General features: G+C 41.2%; 1 protein-coding gene across 6 annotated transcripts in view; it reads right to left on the bottom strand.

Moving 5' to 3' along the window:
• Positions 1-24452, bottom strand: part of DGKI (diacylglycerol kinase iota) — a 228521-nt gene that overhangs the window by 78399 nt on the left and 125670 nt on the right. For 3 of the 6 annotated variants that reach the window (XM_056341498.1, XM_056341499.1, XM_056341502.1), the window contains exons 16-21: positions 24237-24292; positions 23318-23380; positions 23024-23097; positions 21372-21483; positions 18724-18923; positions 13066-13128 (exon numbers count right to left, since the gene is read on the bottom strand). In XM_056341498.1, the coding sequence (XP_056197473.1) occupies positions 13066-13128; positions 18724-18923; positions 21372-21483; positions 23024-23097; positions 23318-23380; positions 24237-24292 (568 nt within the window). The remainder of the gene's footprint in view (positions 1-13065; positions 13129-18723; positions 18924-21371; positions 21484-23023; positions 23098-23317; positions 23381-24236; positions 24293-24452) is intronic. The other 3 variants (XM_056341500.1, XM_056341501.1, XM_056341503.1) reach the window with 1 other exon arrangement.

Genomic DNA, 24452 nt, shown 5'->3' with positions numbered 1-24452 from the left:
AGCACATAACAAATGTCTGTCCTACAGGTACTGGCCCCTGGGGTCAGTTAAAAGTAGATAAATTCTTCATTTTGTGCCTCCATCAAAAGACCATCTATCTTCTCTGTTTTTATCTAGTTAGTAACAGAACTCCGCCAGTGGTATTATTGCCAAATACACACATGTATTTAACTTTTACAGTGCCTTGTAAAAGTTAAAATAATGTGTGCTATCATAAATATACAGGTTTTCTTCTTTCTTTGTCTCAATTTTAAAATCTTTGACCTACAGCATTTGCACTGCTAGTGCAGTACAAGCCACATCTCACAAATGTAAACTTTTTTTTTTCTTTTTAAACAAGTGAGTAATTTTCTTGGCTAGAAAATACTGCAGACCTAACAAAACATACGGTTTGTGGCCATCTCTTGGTAGAGCCACTGGGATGCAATTAGCAATTATTTCAGTGTTAGCTTATTGCATGCTTTCTCTCTGTTAGTATAAACAGCTCTGTCGCATCTGAGCGGATGAAAATAAAGTCCCAGTTAAAAAAAAAAAAAGTTCTACCAGCACAAGTACTTTTTGCCTAAAAAGTGATAAAGGATAATGAATTGAGTGTACCTCCAAAACTGGAGTGCAAGACAACAGGCTAGAAGGAGCTGCACTGAAGAAATTCACGTTCTGTACAGGAGTTTCTATATTAGTACTGAAAATGAGCCCACCATACAGTAAGAAAACTTCGAAGAAATCATAAATGCTAAATAGCGGCAGCAAGACTGACACATTCAGAAGCACATAGGCTACCCAGTATTTTCCCTGTGCTGCCTGACAGGGATTATCATGTCAAGTGCCCCAAGGTATCAGCAAACTGCCCATATTTAAGATAAGCTTTTGCAGTTTCATGTTAAAACACCTGGGATGGTAAGTGCCAGCACAGCTTCAGGAGACAGCTTTCTAACCCAGGAGCCATTACATCATCCTACAGCAGCACAGCACTCTCCACCTGCAGGCTCAACAGCCCAGAGAAGATGAGTGCCTACAAATAGAAAGGAAAGGTGCATAGATGGAACAAGAAAGTGATTGCACTGAGTCTGACACTCTTTTCTTCCTTTCTTTTATTTTTAAAACAAGTTTAAATGTCACATCACTGCTGAGAAATGAACACAGTCTGAGGAACTATGCTCTCTTCCAAATTCTATGGAATGCAAGTTTCAAAAGTGAAAATCATAGATTTAATTTTCAGACAAGAACAGATAAAAGAATGTTAGTCAGAAAACATAGGAATTGACTGCATAGTCTTTGTCTGGGGGCAGAAAAGAAATAATTCACTGCATGTAGTGGAGTTCATGAAAATGACAGGCTGACAGCTCTGAAAAGTGAAGTCTTTTGTGCACTGGCACTATACTGGAAGTAACGATGTTGCTTTCCCCATAATGTTCTGCCCACCGCACATTATGAAGGTAGCTCAGTCTTCCAGCTGATCAATTCACAGCCTGGGTATTGTTGGTAGGTGTCAGGGAGGGACCGCTTGTGAATTACCTCTACTTCTTTGAGCTCAGCTGGGTAGAAAAGGGATGGGGAAACCGGAGATTTCAGTGACCTGTTTTTATTGTAAGACTCAATCACGCTACAAAGACAGCCATCCTTGCTATGCACAGAATTAAGCCCAGTGTAAACCAAGACCAAAAAACTGTCGCAAACTGTTGCTTCTCCTGAAACCAGAACCAAATCTGTACTGTTGTGTTGAAATCTTTGAGCAACCAAGAAAGAACTCTATAAAAGGTACGCTTTCCAATTCCCAGTTAAAAATGACTACTTTACCAAAAGCTGATAGTCCTGTGCAGGAATTACTCAGCCCAGCACAAGGGATTTTGCCCGTCAAACCAGAACCACACACCACAGCCTCCCCCCTACTTGCTCTTTTCCATTTCTTCCTTGCTACAGAGGTCATCCATGCGTGATATCCAGACCTTTCCTTCCACTCTGTGACCCTGTGCTTTGGTGCCCAGTGCTGCTCTCCATACCAAGGAAAAACAGTTTAGTGCAGGAACTTTGCATCGTCTTGAGGTAAAAAAATTAAAATCACTGACTCCGTTTTCACCTTGATTTGTCCCTTTAGATCTTTCAGAGCAGATATCCAAGTGATACTTGTCTTTCAACCACCCCTTGCATCCCGTCAGTTTGAGTCCCCCAGCAACCTACTGATGTCCTTTTACCATAAGAGATGAATTTGTTTATGTAGTTTTGTAGCTCTGCACTGTCTGTGCAGAATTTACTACAGCTATAAGGTCATTAATACATCTCATTCACAATTTTGCCTCCTTTCCTTCCACACACTGACCTTTCTCATGTTCCTTAGAGCATAGCAGGACAGGAGCATGCCTGACACAGGCAACTGGAGACAAGCTATGCTCTATTGTGGGAAATACTGGGGACAGGACAGGTAACCCTCTCCCCAGCTTCCATGTCTCCCTGTGAGCTTGTCTCAGTCATGCAATTGTTTCCACTTCCAGCTGTTGAGGTGAAACAACTCCAGCAAGTCTGGGATCACTAAAAAAAAATGGTTAATGAATTATTATTTTGTCTGATCCAGAACAATCATCATTGAATCAGAGGTGATTTTAAAAGCTGCTGTTTCAAGCTTTCCTATTCAGTACTTATACATAACTATTGTGTTTGAGTTTTCAGAAATGATAATTATTTCTATGGTACCTGGTTTAGATAAGAAGAAAAAAAAAAAAAAAGGAGCGAACTAACCATGTACACACATCTAATCTATGACAGAGACAATTCAACAGGAGTCTTCAGCCCAAAATTAAATCACTTATTCCCAATGCCATCCACCCATTCCTCCCCAAAGCTACCTTCTTTAGGTTAAAAGTTAAATTTTCACTAACAGTACGGTAATTTTGTGTGTTGTTTTTTTCCCTCCAGAGACCCACCAAGATTTTTTTTACTTGTAGCTGAAAACATCTGAAAACATTTGGATGATTGTCTGAATACTTATTATTACAAATAATTCTAATAACTGTCTGTATTACCTACAAAGATTTTTTGAAATTATCATCCAGACCCAAGAGTTTTTAGTTCTCTGGGAAGATAACAAGGAAAATCAGCAGCACTATCTTCTTTTTATAGTGCTTTGCTCATAACAACTCATTTGAGATAAAAATCATAGAATGTTTTGGGTTGGAAGGGACCTTAAAGATCATCGAGTTCCAGCGACCCTGACGTAAGCAGGGACACCTTACACTAGAACAGGTTGCTCAGAGCCCCATCCAACATGGCTTTGAAGCTTGGAACACTTCTAGGGATAGGGCATCCACAGCTTCTCTGGGCAACCTGTTCAGTGCCTCACCACCCTCACTGTGAAGAATTTCTTCCTAACAGCTAATCTAAACCTACCCCCTTTCAGCTGAAAGCCGTTTCTCCTTGTCCCATCACTACAAGCCCTTGGGCAAAGTCCCTCTCCAGCTTTCTTGTAGGCCCCCTTGAGCTACTGGAAGGCTGCCATAAGGGCTCCCCAGAGCCTTCCCTTCTCCAGGCTGAACAACCCCAACCCTCTCAGCCTGCCTTCACAGGGGAGGTGCTCCAGCCCCCTGATCACCTTTGTGGCCCTCCTCTGGGCTCACTCCAACAGCTCCATGTCCTTCTTCTGTCGGGTGCCCCAGAGCTGAACGCAGTGCTACAGGTGGGGTCTCTTGCGAGCTGAGTAGAAGGGGGGAGTCACCTCCCTTGACCTGCTGGCCAGGTTTCTTTTGATGCAGCCCAGGATACACTTGGCCTTCTGGGCTGCAAATACACACTGCCAGGTCATGTTGAGCTTCTCATCCACTAACACTCCCAGGTGATTCTCCTCAGGGCTGCTTTCAATCCATTCTCTGTGCAGCCTTGGCCTTGGGATTGCTCCAACCTGTGTGCAGGACCCTGCACTTGGCCTTGTTGAACTTCATGAGGTTTGCAAGGGCCCCCCTCTCAAGCCTGTCAAGGTCCCTCTGGATGGCATCCCTTTCCTCCAGCATGTTGACTGCACCACACAGCTTGGTGCTGTCAGGAAAGTCACCAAGGATGCACTTAATCCCAGCGTCCATGCCTCTGACAAAAATGTTAAGCAGTAATAGTCGCAGTACTAACCCCAGAGGATCACCATGCATCACAGGTCCCCACCTGGACATTGAGCCACTGACTGCAACTCTTTGAGTGCCACTATCCAACCAATTCCTTATCCACCAACTGTTTATCCATCAAATCTCTGTCTCTCCAATATAGATAAAAGGATGTTGCATGGAACAGCATCAAATGCTTTGCACTGGGTAGATGATGTCAGTTGTTCTTCCCTTAGCCACAAACACTGTCAATGCCATAGTAGAAGGCTGCTGCCATGTTTGTCAGGCAGAAGTTGCCCTTAGCAAAGCCATGGGGGCTGTCACCAATCACCTCATTTTCCACGTACTTAGCATAGTTTCCAGGTGGATCTGCTTCATGATCTTGCTGGACACAGAAGTGATTGGCCTGTAGTTTGCCAGACCTTCCTTTTTTCCCCTTTTAAAAAATGGGATTTATGTTTCCCCTTTTGGAGTCAGTGGGAACTTCACTGGACTGCCACAGTTTCTCAAATACTATGGACATCTACCAGTTCCCTCAGGACCTGCAGATGCACCTCATCAGGTCACATGGACTTGTGCACCTTCAGGTTCCTTAGATCAGGGGTCCTCAAACTACAGCCCATGGGCCAGATACGGCCCCCCATCGCCCCCCGGTATTTACAGAACACCTCCCACCCCCCGCCAGGGGTTTGGGGGGGGGGGGGGGGAGCAAGCAGCCACAGTCCTGCCACTTAATCTGTGCGCCGGCCCCCTGTTTAAAAAGTCTGAGGACCCCTGCCTTAGATGGTGTTGAACCTGATCTTCTACAGCAGGTGGTTCTTCATTATCCCAGCACTGCTGCTGCCTTCTGTGACTTTGGCAGCGTGGCTGGAATGCTTGCTAGTAAAGACTGAAGCAAAAAAGTCATTTAGTACCTCAACCTTCTCTATATCCTGAGCAACCAGGTCTCCCATTCCCTTCTAGAGAGGGCTCACATTTTCGCTAGTCTTCCCTTTATCACTGATGTACCTATAGAAGCTTTCCTTGTTGCCCTTGATGTCCCTGGCCAGATTTAATTCTATCAGGGCTTTAGCTTTCTTAACCTGATCCCCAGCTGCTTGGAAAAATTCTCTGTAATCCTCTCAGGGTACCTGTCCTTGCTTCTGCCCTCTCTAGGCTTCCTTTTTGCGTTTGAATTTGTCCAGGAGCTCCTTGTTCATCCATGCAGGCCTCCTGGTAGTTTTGCCTGACGACTTCTTTGTTGGGGCATGTCACTCCTGAGCTTTGAAGAGGTGATCCTTGAATATTAGCCATCTTTCTTGGGCCCCCCTTCCCCCCAGGGCTTTATTCCATGGTACTCTACCAAGCAGATGCCTTAAGAGGCCAAAGCCTTCTCTCCTGAAGTCCAGGGTAGTGAGCTTGTTCTGCACCCTCTTTGCTGCCCTGAGGATCTTGAACTCCACCATTTCACGGTCACTGCAGCCAAGGTTGCCCTTGAGCTTCACATTATCCACCAGCCCCTCTTTGTTGGTCAGAACAAGGTCCAGCTTAGTACCTCTCCTGATCTGCTCCTCTATCACTTGGAGAAGGAAGGTATCATCAACCTATTCCAGGAGCCTCTTGGATTGCTTATGCCCTGCTGTGTTGTCCCCCCAGCAGGTATCAGAGTGGTTCAAGTCCCTCATGAGGACCAGAGATTGTGAACATGACACTGCTCCTACCTGCCTATAGAGGGCCTCATCTACTCGGGTCTTCCCAGCCAGGTGGCCTGTAGCAGACCCCCACTGTAATGTCACCTGTCCCTACCCTCCCTTTAATCCTGACCCATAGCTCTCAGTTGGCTCCTTAATCATCCCCAGGTGGAGCTCCATGCAGTCCAGCTGGTCAGTGACACAGAGGGCAACACCCCTTACTTGTCTCCCCTGCCTGTCCTTCCTAAAGAGACTGTATCCTTCCATTCTAACACTCCAGTCAAAGGAGCCATCCCACCATGTCTCCGTGATGCCCATAAGATCACAGCCCTGTAGGTGTGTGCACGTCTCTCTGACTTCTCTTGTTTATTTGCCGTGCTAAATGCATTTGCCTATGCGCATTTAAGCTGGGCCCCTGATGAAGCTGACCTGCTGTCTGGAGGGGCTGGAATTCTTTTGGGCTGCTCTTCAGGTGCTCTCCTGCTGACCTGTGATCCCTTCTCCAGGGTCTGGGCATCTCTTGCTGGCACTGGCATCAAACTGGTAGGAGTGGGATGGATTGAGGTTCCTCTCCCCCAGCACCTTTAGTTTTAAGCCCTCTTTCACCAGCTTGGCAAGCCTATAACCAAAGATGCTCTTCCCCTTCTGACTGATGTACCCCATCAGCCCCCAGCAGAACAGGTTTCTTGAGGTGAGTCCCATGGTCTAAGTAGCCAAATTACTAGGAAAGCTGTGTAAAAGCAGTTTTCATAAGGCGTTTTGCTTCTCAGTTTCTAAGCACTAGTTCAAGCATGAGCTTTCTTGGCAACCATTATTAATGAATTAGTGGTAGATTTATGTCCCACCACACAACTGACCTCATTTAAAAGACACCATTGCAATGGATAATCTGGGTATCTCACAAAAAGGGGAGAGGAAAGAAAGAAGACAGAACTTCTCCAAGTGTATGTTTGGATGTTTGGAGCCTTTATGTCAAGGTGAAGGGATGGTCATGTTGACCCTGTAATTCAGTACTCAAGAAGACCTGCAAAAAAAGGGTAGGGGACTGATGTTAAGCCTCATGCCAACATCTGCCAATACTTGGTTAATTGCCATCCATCTCCCTGCCATCTCCCTGTGAGAACAGGATAGTGTTTGGATGCTGAGGGGGGAGACAGACAACACTGACTTCTGTAGCTTTGTTGACTCACTACCTAATGCCATGTAAGAAAGAAAAATGTGCACCTTCTCTTTACAAATGCTATTTCCTGGCTTGAAGCCAATGGCAACCTATTGCATCTGCAGCATCACCTTCTTGAGTTAAATTAGTCCTTTAACCTGAAAAGAAGTGAGCAAGCCCTTTTTATTTCCTTGGAACTGAAGGATGAAAAAGGAGCTAAAATCAACAGTAAATCTAATTTTTTATTTATTTTTTTTGCTCCAGGATCCACACACATATTCTCCATAAACCACCTTTTAACTATAAAACATGTAAAAGCATACTTCTCATGCTTTTGTAAAAAGTAAATTTTTTTGACGCATCACTGCGCTGCATATCTCTGAATTTAATTCTGTGGAAAAAACAAGCACACCATTGTAGATGTAATGTATTACCTAAGGAGAAACGGTCCTTTCCAGGTTAAGTGTGGAAAAGAAATCAGCTGGCCCTTGCCAGAGTTTCCTGTTCATCCCCTTTCTATAAAGACAGGGTACCACTACTACACAAGCAAGCTGTGTGTGCGAAAACATGCAACTGGAAAGAAACAGAGCCTGGAATTTTGTCCATTTGAAAAGTTTAGCAATCTTAGTCATAAAAATGTAACCTTGAAAACAGCAGCTTTCTATTGAAAATAAACTTTTATCAGAAATAGGAATGATAAAAGGTCCTTTCTACAGGGTAGAGATTTTATATACCTAGCTAAGTCCAGTCACAGGTAATATATTCATAACTCAAATACATATATATGTATACACATATACACACACACCCCTCTAAATGTGTATATATATACACAAAAAACATTTATTCAGTGACTGAAGTTTGGTGGGTTTGTTCATGATTTGTTTGCAAATACTCTGCTCTGTCAGAATACAATTGTTGGCTGATATTATGTCTCACTAAATTTTATTACCTATTCAATATAGGTTTGGCTCTAAAATTCACTATGTGAATATTCATTCCTTGTGCTGTCAGACTGGTAATTGACACCACGGGATACCATCCTCATCACCCAACTAATTAACTAATTCACTCACAGAACTCATGAGCTCCGTATACAGCTCTAATGCAGCTGACCAAAACACTTCCACTATAAATACCTTTGTAGTCTTCACAGATACTGTATAATAATCCATATTATTACACAAATTGCACAATTTATCTTGCTCAAAGTCAGCGCATTCAGAAACCACAAAGATTAAGTACATAATGTAATAATAGGGCTATGAATATATAGGCTATAATAAGGCAATGAATGTCACTGAAAGCAAATATCAGTACAGTATTAATAGAAATGGATGTTTCCAAATACTGCATAAAACAACTTGCTCAACTGTAAGGAGAGGAAGAAAAGCTTTCCGGACAGAGCAGCAGACAATTTACAAATAAATTTGGATATATTGTTGCACTGCAATTCAACCTAAAATATTTACATTTCTTACACCTATTATGTTTTAAAATGGTGTATTACATAGTCAATTATAAGTAGTTTAAAGTTGCGAATGCCTTCCATTACCTTCTAAAGAACACCCCCCGCCCCAACCCACACCAAAAAACACACAACCAAACAACCCCAAAACCTAAAAACACAGAGCTTTGACCGGAAAAAAAATAAATGAGAAGGGATTTTTTTTTTTAAATCCTTCATTGCACCACTTGTGTTTCAAACCCACAGAGGCCAAGTCACACATAGCTACTCTGAGACTACCAGCAGAACCTGATCTACTTCCATTCACCCAGAAAACACACTCAGCTTTTGATGAAGCTCTGGCTTCCTGCTCTCACCCCTATTAATCACCCAGCAACAGGCAAAGGGATGCCAGCCAACTCACTTGGAGCACAGCTGGTTTTCCTAAGAACACTGCTCCTTCCTCCAGTCCTGCCTCACCAGGAAAGAAAACAGCTGGAGCGAGCTTGGCTCCTGCCCAATCTTGGCACTCCTGCGCAGCAAGCTGGTAACACTTCTGCCATGCCACCAAGTTGATTCAACTGGGAAGACAGACTTGTAAATTATACAAGCCCTAATCCCTATATCAATTATTTATGAACCCTGTGAACCATTTCTTATGCTTTGTGTCTGCATAGAGAGAGGAAATAATAATAAACAGTCCAACAGCTCTACCGAATCCAGCGACAAATTTCTGATAGTTCTTCCAAAATACAGCCCACACCAGCCTACACACAGATTTTAATGATTCAGTAAACAGAAAATAAAATCTTCTACTGCCCCGCCCTTGCAAAAAATAAACTTTAAAATAAAAATAAAAACACACCACACTTCTCTGGGGCTTGTTTGCAGTTACAGATTAATGAATGACCTATCTCTTAGAGAAGAAATAAACATACAAATTCAATTAAATGTTCCAGTGTTTAGAACAAATGGAAAAAGGAAAGCAGCAGCCAGAGGAGAATTTACCTTACTTTTGAGATTGCACTGGCAGAGCTTGGAAAGGATACATTAAAAATGAGTGTATTTTTGACAGCATATATCTACTTAAAACATAACAACTGCCACAACAGGGCAGAATCATCCAGCCTGTTCTGCCAGACAAATTTCAGTGCTCCAAAAAAGTTTGCTGCTATTTTAAGGCAAAGCTCTTGCTAAGCTCCTTATCTAAAAAATACCCCTAAAAATATAAGCTCCACCATATATGTTTTTTTTCTCCATTTGAAAAGTGTTATCCCAAATAAGCCAAGTTAACACAACTGTACTAAACCCTTTTGCACTTTCTTACCTCACACTTGCTTGAGCATTTTGCTGTATAAAGGCTAGACCCACGCCCACATTCAAACACATGCCAAAGTGCCAGGTAGAATCCTGGTCTTCACTTTATTTCTCCTTTCCCATAATAGCTGTAGTTCTCTCACACTTCATACTTCCAAGCATAGCAATTCTTCAATAGTAATGATCCCACTAAACAGAAGCCCACATGCTAAACAGTAAAAATTGACACTCAATTCGTTATAATGCATGTAATGGAGTAAAGGGAGAAGATATTTATAAGCATTTTCATCCTGAATTATGCATTTGGAGAATAGCTCACTCTCTAATGTCTTCTCCCTTGTCTCCTACTGTTCTTTATCAGCAACATACACACTCAACCTAACTGAGAAAACTGATTCTGTTTGACATTTGGGTCTCTAAAAACAAAAAAATATTCTTATACTACCTTTGTTATTCACACAGGTTTTCTATGCCTACTCTGCTGCAATGATTATTCTGTAAACTCTAAAGACTACTAGCTTTTTACCAATAAAGTGATACTTGAATTTTTATTTATGTGGATTTTGTAATAACAAAATAATCCCAGCATATCCACAGTGCTTATTCCAATTATAAAAAGGACGGCAGGAGCTATGCAAGTCAACTGTGTTTTATTTTTCAAATGGTAAGTTTTTTCCAGAACACTTTTACATCAAACACAATGCAAATGTACTTTCACATACGCATCCTTTTCATCTCTGAACATCCAGCTGGAAAATGCAAGTTTTTACCTTCCTTTTAAAAGAACCTTAAATGAAAATACAACACTTGCACTTGCTTATGCACCTTGTATAAACATTTGAAATGGATTACACTACAGGTCTACTGTCTCTGCAACAAAGACAGTATGTACCTAATAATTTTGGCTGCCCCAAATCCCCATGCATATCCTGCTGCAGAAAATCTGAAATTTATCTAAGACAGGCTGTATCCATCACCAGGTCTCAGCAGAATCTGCCCTGCTCTTCAGTACTAACTGGAATTCAAGCTCTTTCTGTATTGTTCAAATAAAAAAAAAAGTAAAAAAAAAAAGGAACATTTGAATCTCAAAGCCATCATAATCCAACTCAAATTTCCCTAATACCTCATGGGTTCTTATTTTAATTTACCAGACACGTTAATTGGCAGCCACAGTGCAGCAGCATGTATAATCTATTTTTACAGATTTTAAGATACAGAACATCTTTGACTTACAAATTAGTTTGGGACTCATGAGCGTCTCTCCCTGCCTTATCCTGACAGCTGATATCAATGGGACATTAAAATGAACTGTTTCAAAACTTGGAGGTCATTTTCCAAGGGACATCCCTCAACTTGGAAACAATACCCATTCTCCCAGACCCACAGCTTCTGTGTAAGTTATAAGGCTTATCTCAGCTTTTTTTCCTAGAGGCTTGCTTAAATACTGAATCAGTGAGACAAGATTGTTTTATTACTTTCTACTGAGGAGCAGAGTACAGCAAATGTGATCCAGGGATAAGACACACTGAATTGGAAATATTTCCTTGTCTGCAAAATAACAGTGAGGAACTTGCAGCTTTCTGAAATTTCACAGAATCACAGAATGGTTGAGGTTGGAAAAGAGCACTGGAGGTCACCTGGTGCCAGCTAGAACAGGCTGTCCAGGACCATGGTCCCAGCAGCTTTTGAGTACCTTTAAGGACGGAGATTCCACAACCTCTCTTGGCAACCTGTGCCAGTGCTCCATCATCCTTACAGTAAAAACATTTTTTACCTTCAGAGAAACTCCTGTGTTTCAGTTTGTCCTTATTGCCTCTTGTCCTGTCACTGGGCACTTGAGATTTCTACAGACATTGATGGAACCCCATCTGATCCTTCTCCAGGCTAAACAGTCCCATCTCCCTCGGCCTTTCCTCATAGGACTGGTGCACCTTTGTAATGTTCAGCACCCTTCACTGGACTCCCGCCAGTAGCTCTGTATGTCTCTCCTACTGGGGAGCCCAGAACTGAACCCCAACACTCCAGGTGCAGCTTCACCAGTGCTTAGCAGAGTGCATGGATCACCTCCTTTGATCTGCTGACAACACTCCTAATGCAGCCCAAGATACCATTAGCCACCTTTGCCACAAGTGCGCATTGCTGGCTTATGGTCATCGGGGTGTCCACCAGGACCCCCAGGTCCTTTCCTGCAAAGCTGAAATGTGCTCTTAAAGTTATTCAGTTTTCCCAAGTAAATCTTGGTTTGTTGAACATTTATGTGCCATCTATTGCACACGCGCAGTCTTTAGAACAGGGAAGTGTTGGTGGCGTTTCTTTTAGCATATACCATTGACTTTTTTCTATGATAGAATAAGAATCATTCTTAGAATCAAGTTTCTGCTCCGAATACCTGGACTTTTAACTCTGAAATTTTTCATTTTCCAACATGCACTTCAAATTCATTTCTTTGATAGTCCTAACCTGTTTGAACAGATATCATCCATCATAAGAGTGGCAAAGCAAGAAGACAAAAAAGATGCCAATAGTATTTAAGACAAGTATTTAAGACAAATGACACTGCCTGAGTTGACATATCGCATTAAGCTGGGGTTTTTGTTTGGAGTTTGGGGTGGGGTTGGTTGGGGTGCTTTCAGGGTTTGGGTTTTTTTTGTTTTGTTTGTTTGTTTGCTTGCTTGGGTTTTTTAATTGTGGACACACACAGGTTTTCATACTAGGGCATGTTTCCATAAATGGGATGAATTACAAGATAGCAACAATGGTACAAGTGTTTTTAAGTACCAGTTCACCACATTTTTAAAAAGACATTAGGCTCTTGAATGATTTAGGTATTATCTAGCAAATTAGTACAGTGGAGTTGCTGACAATCAAGATATTGCCAACATGTGTGAGGGGGTGGTTCAATCTTCAATGCAGCTGCAGTCAATGTCACACCACTCCTCTGGGGGACTCGTTTCCTGTTTTAATCAGCTCTGTCTGGAGACAGGGCTGAGATATCAGCTTTATCTGGAGATGTGTCTTATGGTTGAGTTTGTTCAGTATGTTTTTGATTAAAACCAAAAGGATGGAAAGCTCTCATCTCAATTGTCTCCATGGAGAGTGCCTGGTGCTTAACTTCAGAGCTGCCTGTTGGTATGAACTTCTCTGGCGAACTGGACTCTTTGATGAACCTGGTCACCACCACCAGACATGCCCTGCTCACTTTATTTGTGTACCCTGGAACTGTGGCCTTTGTTGGTGAGGCCACAGTTCTGTGCCTACCGTGCTATCACTTCAGCTCACACTTCCCATTTGTCACTGGATTTTACTGTCCCGCCTCCTGGTAGAAGGACACACAAGGTAACAGCAAAAAAACTATGGAACTTTGAAAGTACAAAAAAGCCAGATACTCACACAGTGAAGGAATCAGGGGGAGCCGAGACTCTCCTCAGGTCAGCAGACTGCACTTTATGGATACTATAGACAGCAGGAAATGAGTGGCCAGGAGAAAGGCAGCACACAGTGTGGAGACAGACAAGGGAAAAGGCAGAGGGGAGAGAGAGAAAGAGTGGAAAAGAAGACAGACAGACATACAACATTTAAACAGAAACAAAAGGAATGTGTCACACAGAAGTTGAATGAAGAGACATGCAGAGCTCCAAGTTCACGCTAGCAAGCCAAGAGCAACAGAATACATGCAAATGGAGAAAATCACTGCCACATGGCACACAAGAGCTATCTAAAGACACGAGTGATGAGGACCAATGGCAAGCTAGGCACATGGCTATACAAGGAAGACAAGGAGCCCCAGGATTTGTTCCACAGGCACTGAAAAATTTCAAGGCAACAGACTTTGGAAGCAGGTCCAGAAATGCAAATAAACAAAGCCAAGATCTGAATGAATGGAACTGTCTCCAAAGTTTGTCCAACTTTAGTCTACATTTAAGAAAAAAAAAAAATACCCTTACTGGAGATTTTGTGTCCCATAATGACAAATTGCTGTCTCCATTCTTCTTTCATGTACCTTAGGGAAACACGCATTTTATATATAGTGACTCTCAAGACTGACTCTCTTTAGTGTTTATACTCAAATGGTCCCTTTGTTTCTCTCAAGTGTATGGAATATGTTTTATCTATAAGCTCTTCCCTCTTTTTTTCTCTTCCATTATGCAGGACATTCTTCCTCAACCCATACTAAAAGGCAGTGAAAGCAAAATACCATCTTTTGAGGTTCAGAAAATGATCATTAACTGAAACTTACTGAGCAGCATACTAAACTCAAGTATCTGATCAGAAAATGACTCCTGGAAAAACTGAACCACAGCTTTTCTTACGGCACACACATTTTGCTGTAGCTCACAAGAACCACATTCTCTGCTTGATCACAGAAAACCAAGCTATATGTCATCTCTTTCACATGTTACCATGACCAACAGGGGAGAACAGAAATGAAAACAGCCAGCAATTCTTTTAAGGGAAGGAGAATAAGAAGATAATTTACACTTTTGCAGAAAAACTGAGTTGTCTGAGCTGATCTGGCTCTAGCAAAAATTTGCTTTTGCTGGTACAAAAAAGAAAAGATGTATGAGAAGAAAAGAAATCCATCTCACACACACACACACAACCCCCCTTATCTGCCTTGTTTCAATCCATAATCAAGTGTGAACAGCATCACCTTAGCCTGTACATTCCTTGCAACTAAAAAGTTGCTTCTGGCTTGAAAGACTTTATTGGATTATTACTTATCTCCATTGTAGAGCAATTCATCGTAGGATGCAGAACAAATTATGCCTGCCTTTTCAGTTTGGACAGCCTCAAACTGTATTCACCAAATAGTGACCTTCCTCCACTATGCTTCAACTCAATAAATTTAAAGTTATCAGAAAAGTACAAGCCATAAGCAGGTCATCTTCACCTACACAAGAATACTTATACAATCCTGTATGTCACATCAAAACAGCTTAGCTTTCCAAAAGAAATATTAAAAAAAAAAGAATGCTTGATGAACAGCAAGAAGAGATCACTAGTTGCAGCAAGTACTCCATGAATAATTCGGGACAGTTATTATACTGAAAAATTTCTTTGTAGGCAAGCCAGCAGTGAAAGATTAAATAACTTAATAAAATATTAATTGCCACTAATTCACCTAGCTATGACAAAATGCAGCACATTATATTTCCTTGCTCCCTAATAGCTTGGACAAAGCTTTTCGTTCTACTGCTGTCAACAGGAAAGGGAAGCTCCTTCAACTCAAGTAGTCCCACATAAACACTAGAATTTTGTTCCTTAATTTGATTCCACAGCCAACCTTGAAAAGAAGACTAGGATCATTGACACTGTCAAAAGTGCTGCTGAATTTTCCCCACACCTTGAAAAAAGGCAAATTATCCAGTAACAAATAAAACAAGGAGTCTCAACATATAGGAGTTTCTACCTTGAAGGTCTCTGTAGAACCACATGAGACAGTTCATGTGCGATTAGTAGGTGCTGGAAGCACAATAGTGGGAAAACAGAGGGGGAAAAAACAGGTCAAAAAAGGTCAGATCCCTTTTTCTCATATACAAGTGCCTTCTCAGAGCGTCTACAGGTTTTGAAGAACAGTTACAACTAGGAAGATGGGCAGCTCTTACAGTCAGAAGAAAATCCTGTTTCTAAAGTCTTCTGGCTCCCAAGTGAAAGAAGCATGAAATCTCTGTTCATCTCAACTACATAAGTAACATATGGGCTCTCCAATTTTAAGATACTATTATTCCCTGGAAACTCAAGTGCACCCAAAAGGCAAACAAACTCACAATTCTCTCTAAACCCCCTCTCCTTAAAGCCTCCTGAACAAAGGAGAACAGGGTTAAACAAAAAAAAAAAAACCCGAAACAAAACAGAAAGAAAGTGTAACACTTCTTCAGATTAACTATCATTCTACTTATGGCACTGGACTAGCTAAAACTCCAAAGAACATTCCTACTGCTCTCCTTATCTCGCAATAATATCAAAGCTGACAATAACAGCCAACTCTGCATTAATGTGATATGAGATAATTTTTTAATCACTTTCCTGGCAAGAAGCTCAAGATCAACTGACTAACAATTAGGGATAGCTCCAGACCCACTTACTTATCTCACATATCTAACATTCACATAACAGTCACAAAAGAATAATCTAGAGCATTCAATCAAACATAAGGCTTTCTGGGAGATTTCAATGGAACACAGAGATACATTCCAGATACCAAGTCAAGAAATTTAGATAAATATATTTAATTGAAAATTTTCTTTCTTGTGAAATATTACAAATTAGTACCATATTAAATGAACTTCTCACAATATTAAAATGCTTCCTAGAGTTTAACCTTTAACATACCATTTACTTTTTATCACCCTAAAAGATGCAACTCCTCCCTCTCTTTCCCTTTCAACATTTGTGAGCAAAGTACATACACACAGAGATATCTATAGACGCAGATATCAACATACACAAAAAACATTGCTGATAAGTGAAGCTCAGACTAGAGTCCCTGACAGATGATTTCTATTTTCCCGAAACACAGGTCTGCAGACAAGTATCTCAGTCAAACCAGACTGACAGCAACGTAGTCTACCATAGCCCATTTAAATTAAGCTAAACCACAAAGAATATCCTCTTGACAACTAGCACATACTATGAACCTTTATTTCCCTACCACAGTTTTAATTTAGATCTCAAAATTCAGACCAAACCATGTTAATTATCAGATCAAAGTACCAGGGATTTTCTTTTTTTACATTTGCATTAGCCTCCCTCAGTGTGGAAAAAGATCATAGAATGTTTTGGGTTGGAAGGGACCTTAAAGATCATCGAGTTCCAGCGACCCTGACGTAAGCAGGGACACCTTACACTAGAACAGGTTGCTCAGAGCCCCATCCAACATGGCTTTGAAGCTTGGAACACTTCTAGGGATGGGGCATCCACAGCTTCTCTGGGCAACCTGTTCAGTGCCTCACCACCCTCACTGTGAAGAATTTCTTCCTAACAGCTAATCTAAACCTACCCCCTTTCAGCTGAAAGCCGTTTCTCCTTGTCCCATCACTACAAGCCCTTGGGCAAAGTCCCTCTCCAGCTTTCTTGTAGGCCCCCTTGAGCTACTGGAAGGCTGCCATAAGGGCTCCCCAGAGCCTTCCCTTCTCCAGGCTGAACAACCCCAACCCTCTCAGCCTGCCTTCACAAGGGAGGTGCTCCAGCCCCCTGATCACCTTTGTGGCCCTCCTCTGGGCTCACTCCAACAGCTCCATGTCCTTCTTCTGTCGGGTGCCCCAGAGCTGAACGCAGTGCTACAGGTGGGGTCTCTTGCGAGCTGAGTAGAAGGGGAGAGTCACCTCCCTTGACCTGCTGGCCAGGTTTCTTTTGATGCAGCCCAGGATACACTTGGCCTTCTGGGCTGCAAATACACACTGCCAGGTCATGTTGAGCTTCTCATCCACTAACACTCCCAGGTGATTCTCCTCAGGGCTGCTTTCAATCCATTCTCTGTGCAGCCTTGGCCTTGGGATTGCTCCAACCTGTGTGCAGGACCCTGCACTTGGCCTTGTTGAACTTCATGAGGTTTGCAAGGGCCCCCCCTCTCTCAAGCCTGTCAAGATGCCCCAGGATTTCCCTCTGCTCAATTCTAGCTTTCACAAATGACTGAGGAGTTGTTGTTGGATGAAATCGGGCATCACTGCTCACAGCCAAGAGGCTGCTATTCACTGCTCAAGAGAGGTCAGCATACCTTAGGTATTTTCCCGACAAATAGGAATTACAACATTACAGATATGGGCTTCTACTGAAACTTAAAAGCACCAGTCCCAGTAAGAGAACACGTTGTGCTAAATTGAACAGGAAGATGTTGGAAGTAACTACCAGGGAGGCTTTAATTACATTAACAGATTGACAACTAGTGGATGATAAGAGGCTGGAGTCAAAGTTTGAAGTCAAGCAATATATTCTACTAGATAACACAGCTGAAAAACACAGACAACCTTTAAGATACCTGAAGAGAAAAGGTGTGCCCGAGACCTTATCTGTTTTTTCCAGTTACATGAGGTAACGAAAGATAGTACATCTCATAAAACCTGCTTCACCATCACAGCTGCAACAGCAAAATCCCCCACCACCTCCTCAAAAAAATTAAAGCCTCAGTGCATGAATGTTTCAATGAAATGTGAATCCTTGGTAACTTTAGGCCTTTAGCTCAGTACCTTTGTAGAAGGGACAGGATGTTTTGCTTTAAAAATACTTCATGAAAAACACCAAAGGCACTTACTACGTCACTCATTTTAGCAGCGGTAAAGACCTGCATAAGAAGTACAATAATCAGCTTTACAAAATAATGCAAATAATTTTACTGGATGGCCATTTTCATAGATCAAAATGTGAATGTTCAGGGGGTTCTTCTATTAAAGTATCTCTGCAATGCTTACAAAGGTTTAATGATGAAAAGGAATGTTAGCCCTGCCTGTCTGTTTTCTTCTTCACATGTTCCTGTTTTCCAGTTACCTTAGCTTTTCTCTGTTCATCTTTATAATATTCATTTGTGGGTTTATACTGGAGAAGGATTCCCTACAAAGTACAAAGTCCTTTCTGTACCTTCACGTCCTTCTCCATAAACACTGCCAGGCAGCATGCTTCCACAACAGAGACTAAAAGATGCCCTAAGTATTTCTTGATTGTGGCAATTTTTTAGAGGGTTTCTAATGGACCTTAAAAAGCATATCACTAAAGTTGAGAAAATGAATTAGAAAAACTTCCAGGGCAAATGACATATGTATGCAGAACTGTCAGAAGCCAAGAGGCACAATGCTAAGCCTGCACAAACCTCTAAGTAAATAACTGATACACCACCTTTCTAAAAGCAAGACAGAGGGTAACTCAGAAGATAAAGGAATACAAGAAAATCAGGTAAGTATTTACAATATGGTGGAAAGGGAGTTCAGAAGGTGTGAATTTTTTTAATTTTTTTTTTTTAAATGCACTGCAAGTCCAGTACATGCAAAATCCGTGACTGAATATGCTGCCCCAAACAGGCCTCTTGCCACTAAAACATGCACATATCCGACTCACTCATTCAGCAAAGGCATAGATGTTCTCCTCTTGCTCTTCTGCACCATGTTGGCTTGGTTCCTTAAGGAGATCCGAATGAGTGAGGGAGCCAATCGACATGGTTCACCATCCACTTGCATGGGGATAGACTTGTATGTTAAAAGTGTCACCTCACGGCACTGGTGCAACCTCTCTCCATGACCACCCACCTGGAGAGCAGCCTGCAAAAGAACCAAAAAAAAGGAAGAAAAAAAAAAAGCACAAAACAAGAAACAAAGAAAAGACATCTCAGAACAGATAGCTGAGGCAGTTAACAAATCTGAAATGCAGTTTTGCTGACAGCATCCATTACACAGTGTTCCATGTGTAAGGCATTCTAACAAAGCACAATGAATGTATTTTCACTCAAAAATTGCATAGTACTTAAAACGTCACAAAGAAAAGAGCTAGGCAACAAGCAGATACCTAACGATATGCATTGCACGTCTCATCGCATATACACACACATGCGCATGCACAAATGAATACCTATGTTCATTCTTAAGCATTTCAATTTGTTTTGGTTGGTTGGTTGGTTTGTTTTTACACCAAGAGTAATGCTACTAATTATTTGCTCTTTAGAACAACAACCCTAATAGGGTACGTCTGCAAGACAGAAAAATTACTTCCCCTTCCTGAACAGAATACAGTCCTTAATGTGAATTAGAAAAAAATTAAAAAATTATAAAAGCTTACACAGCAACTAAGCCTTGAGACCAGACAGGCTGAAAAGAGCAAGCAGAAGGACCTTGTTCAAAACAAGTAAACACCATGTTTAAGAACTCATTTTATAGAGGTGAACAAGGAAGGCAATGAGCAGATTCTTCAAGTTCTAGGCAGTTATGTTTGGGCAGAAATATATTTTTTTAATTAATGACTATTATGTGACTATTAACTCATCTGTCAGATGCAGGAAAAAAAAATCCTATATTAATGCACTACTAACAGAACAGCCTAAACAGAAGTCAAGACCTTAATCCTTCTCTGTGTGTTTCATATTATGGATCAACTGACAATATAATCAATAATATTCGTAATAATACTTCTTTATAAAGTACTTCTCTTCCTTAGTCTCAAAGAAAGCACATCTGGGATTCATACAGAGCAAGTTACTATTATATCAATACAGTCTATGGTTACAATGGTTTCTCAGCGTTAGTAGACTTGTAGACCCTCAATTCTGAACAAGGCTTCCTTTAAAAAGAAACAGCAGCTCAAAGGGGCCCTACTTCTTAAATTTAGAACCAACTAAAACTGTTGATAGCTTTTGAGATCGCTCTACCCACTCACAGAGCCACATTAGTGGCAAATCCAAAAAAGCTTCCAACTGAAAACTGCCAGTTGGTACATGCTAAATTGATTTTTCACAGCATTTTCAAAAACATATCCTAACATCTTCAGGGGTGAAGTAACAAAGGTGCATTCCACAAGATCCACTAGGCTAACAAACATAGGTTTTCTTCTTTCTTGTGGGTTATTCCCCAAAACTACTAGAGCCATAAAAAAAAAAAAAAAAAAAGGCTGAAAAAGAATCTTTAACCCAGACAGACTTCTAAAGAAATGATTGCTGATCAATACCACCTTTTACTTTTGCTTACTTTGAAGATTAGATTTGCCTGCATTTCTCTTTGAGGAAACAAACACTATTATCAATAGTATTCACTGAAAGTCGTATACACCGAAGGCAGGTCACACAACAAGTAGGTACGTTAGTTTAGTGAAAACAGGCTTATCCATGTTAGTTTTAACCTAGTCCACACAAGACAGTGGCAACAAAGACTTGAGTATAGTCCTAAGCATGATCTATACAAACTTGCCCCGAAGCAGGCAGGCACACATGCCTTCTGTCTGTCCCAGTAAGTTCAAGCTGCGGCGCCTTAGGCAGATTAATGCTAGCACAGGGATAACTACCAACTCTGAGTGCATTTAATCGTCCTCTGAAGAGACTGTCACTGTGTTTGACCACTGTGATAGTAGGACACTAAGGTATTTAGAGTGAGATTGCTTTTAAAGTGAACTAAAGCTGAGTTACCATAAGGACAGCATTGACAGAAAGTGCACTGATAAATTAAAATTGCTGGTTGAATTTTCTTTCCATAGCAGAACAAAAGGAGAGATAACATTTGTGCCAAAAATATTACTAATTTTTTCACAGCTATTACTAAAATTTTCACGACATTTTTTAGTGGACATATGGAAACTGTATGGGCATATAATTTTATATAATATTTCAGCTTTGTTTCCAGTAGCCAAGTTTAAAAAAAGGAATTTTATGCCATATTGAAATACACAAAAGTAAAAAAGAAACAGCAGTAATTTGACCACAGAACACTCCCCCTTTAAAAACATGCCTGCATACTATTCTTACTTTAATAATCTTGTCATTTAACTTGGCAAATTAGCCATATGTTGCAAAGAATACATTCCTATTATAAAATAACATTTCTTTCATTAGAAAACTACAATTTGTCTCCCATGTCTAACAGCAGAGCATGTTTTGGCCTTAGCTGAATATGTGGAATCATGGTGGCTCTTCAGCAATGAGGACAACTTTGCACTCTGTAGCGCTGCCTGCAGAATTCACCGAGTGCAGCAGCACCTGCAGGAAGGGCAGCACCTGCAGTACCCACCAGCGAGGCCATGGTGAACCCAATGACTTCAATGTAGCCATCATCATGGCGCTGAGGCTCAAAGTCTCTGTGATCTCCAGGGTTTCCCCAGGGCATTGTGCCAGCACAGTACCTACAGAGAGAGGTTTGGAAAGCGAGCTTTGAGACAGCACTCTGCCCTGTTGAGTCCTGACTAGCAGCCTGGCTATTAGCCTGTTCTGCTGTCCTCCAGAAGTATCCAGATATCCATACCAAAACTGAATTCAGGGACAATTAAAAGTTATGCTGACAAGGACTGGACGAAAGGGAAAACCTGTGTCTTGTTTCCAAGCCAGCAACATCCATAAATGTATCCATCATAATCTTTAGCAGGTTCCTCTGTGAGAGGAAAATGGGGAAACACCAGGAAACAGGTAACAGAGCAGTAGCACTTTGTTCTCTCTCCCCACTTGCTTTGCTTTCTGCAAATGAGCTGTTGAGTCAGAAAGCTGCTTAGCCCCTCTTCTAGGCGGGCATGGGGCTGCAACAGCAACTCCAGCCCTGGAGCTCCACTTCATCTCTCCCTGCTTGCTCAGCAGCTCTAACAGCACAAGGAGTGCAGAACATCCCATTGCTTGAGGCAGCAGGGAGAAATAAAAAGCAGAAACAGGTGCAGCTGTGGCATCTACCTTTCCTATCATTAAAAGGATGGATGTAAAAGTTATCTAAGAGTGATAGAATATGGAACTTTGGAGAGGTGACACCAAGTAAAAGCTTGCACAGTGAGAGCAGTGCAGGACTCAAAAGATCAAGTGCTTGGGATATCATGCGGAGCAAAGTGCTAGGCTGTCTGAAGCAGTAGTCTCCAAAGTGGAATGCACGCACCACAAACAGTGTGCTAGAGAAATCTGCAACTGACAAGATCATTAGAGTGTGTGAAGAAAACAGTTTACATTTTAATAAAGAAGAAATCCAGCATTAAGATAGTGTTGAATTCATCTTTATTACATCCTTTCAGAATTTCATTTTCTATGTTTTCTAATGTATGAAATGTATTAGCACAGCAGTACATATATATAATCTATAAACACATACATTGAGGTGCTGCCCAAAAATTTTTTTACTAATAAAGATGCACAATAGAAAAGGTTTGGAGACTACTGCTCTAGAGAGCAGGAGACAGATCTAACTAAGTATAGCTGTATTCTTAAAAGTTATCTATTTGGGACACCTTCTAACATTTTAATACACAGCAGTTCTTTCAACAGTTTTATGTTCCTTTACTGTAAAAATAGTAACCCTCACCCTCCCCTGCTACCCTCCCCTACACACATACACACACTTTTTTTCACACACTGCTTCAATTAAGGGGGAGAACAGGCATCTGTGTAATTACTAGCTCGTTTGCAGGTTAGATGCACAACTGGAAAGCACGTTTGTTAATCATTTCTGCTATCTCTGTATCAGCATATTCAACTTTTTAAAGGATGGTTTGGCTGAACTCTGATGCCATTCCATATTGCTAATTAACAGTATTATAAACACCTAGCTTTCAAGAAGGCAGCACAGTGGCAACATGTTTCCTGCACATTCACCCAGTCTAGGAAAATTTGCAGGTACCTTTTTTCTTTTACTTATTATTATCATTATTATTATTATTCTTTTATAACTCCAAGCATCTGTCTTGAACTTACCTGGGTATGTTTAAAAACACTATACACTGGAACTTCAGCTCCTGGATCTTTGGAGTCAGGTCTGTACCATCACACTACAAAGCCAAAGTGACAGAGCACAGAGAAATTGCTGAATGGAGCCACAGACAAGAGAAGTGTTGCTGCTTTGTTACAACTTTCCCAAGACTTTCCTTGGAATGTGTTGCAAATGTCATGCTCAAAACTGAAAAGTAACAGAGCCATTAAACTCTCACCTCGCTCGCTCTCCATTCCCCCCTCTTCCCACAATACTACAGCACAATTTCTTATACTTACCACAACTTTAACATGTTTGGATAAATCTCTTGAGCTTCTTTGCAGAAAGTCTGTAAAGGCTGCCTGCAACAGAAAGTGCACAAATTGTCATCACCACTTCCTCTCTTCTCTTTCCCCTCATTTCTTCTCCCACCACAGAGCTCAATACCAAAATGCCATCCTTTTGGCAAACCTATTCATTCTTGCTCTCAGGAAACATGATTTTTTAAATATATTTTTAAATTTTGATACCTCTCTTTTTGAGAGGTTAACCGAAGAAGGTCCTTGGACACCCAAGGATTTAATGCAAATTCTTGCTCACATACTTGTTTATGTATTTAAGGCACATGGGTACAGTGGGAGTCATCACCCAGAAAGACATTACATGTCATGCATTGTCAAATCAGTGTTTCTCTCTTAATAAATGCATTTTAGAATGAAGTGTTATCCACATACCTTCTGAATGCAGAAGTGATCAATTTTATTTGCATATTCACACATGAAAATTAATCACTCTAAATAGTTGATCTCTGCCCTCTACTCCCCATGACCCTATATCCAAGGCTACTCCTCAAAGCTACAAAGATACAGGCCAACACTTGGGGAATTTCTTTACAAAAATCAGTATCAATGTGCTTCCCAAATTCTGGAAGCCTGAAAGCTTACAAGCCAGAAGCAGTAGGGCCAAGACATGACCAGTAGTATGTCCAAAGGAGTAGCATTTCTCTCGTCTGCTAAGCTACATAAAACCATGCTTCAGCCACTTTACAACAGACACATGAGTGTGGCATCACCAGAAACTGTACACGTGCACTTTAAATTGCAACAGGCAAAATGAACTGGCATGAGCTCCTGATGTGAGAAAGTGAGGGGGAAGGCACTTAAGAAAACATTCAAACAACTAAGTTAGCATCATTCTGTAAGACGAATCACAACTCACCCCTGCATAAAACATTTTATTTCTAAATCTGCTGTTGAATTTCTCTGGATTTGCTTCTGTGAAAGGATAAAAAGGAAAAATACGAACACTGTAATAAAACAAGTATACTCCATTGTACCTTCCCATTCCCTGCCAGCACTAGAGTGCTTTTAGCACACATCACTCAGTGAAAATATTAACATAAATATGGTTTTCCTGTGTGAGAGCTCCCCATTT

Source organism: Falco biarmicus, chromosome 5, assembly GCF_023638135.1.
Source record: "Falco biarmicus isolate bFalBia1 chromosome 5, bFalBia1.pri, whole genome shotgun sequence".
NCBI classification, from domain to species: Eukaryota; Metazoa; Chordata; class Aves; order Falconiformes; family Falconidae; genus Falco; species Falco biarmicus.
This window is presented reverse-complemented; position numbering and strand designations above follow the sequence as displayed.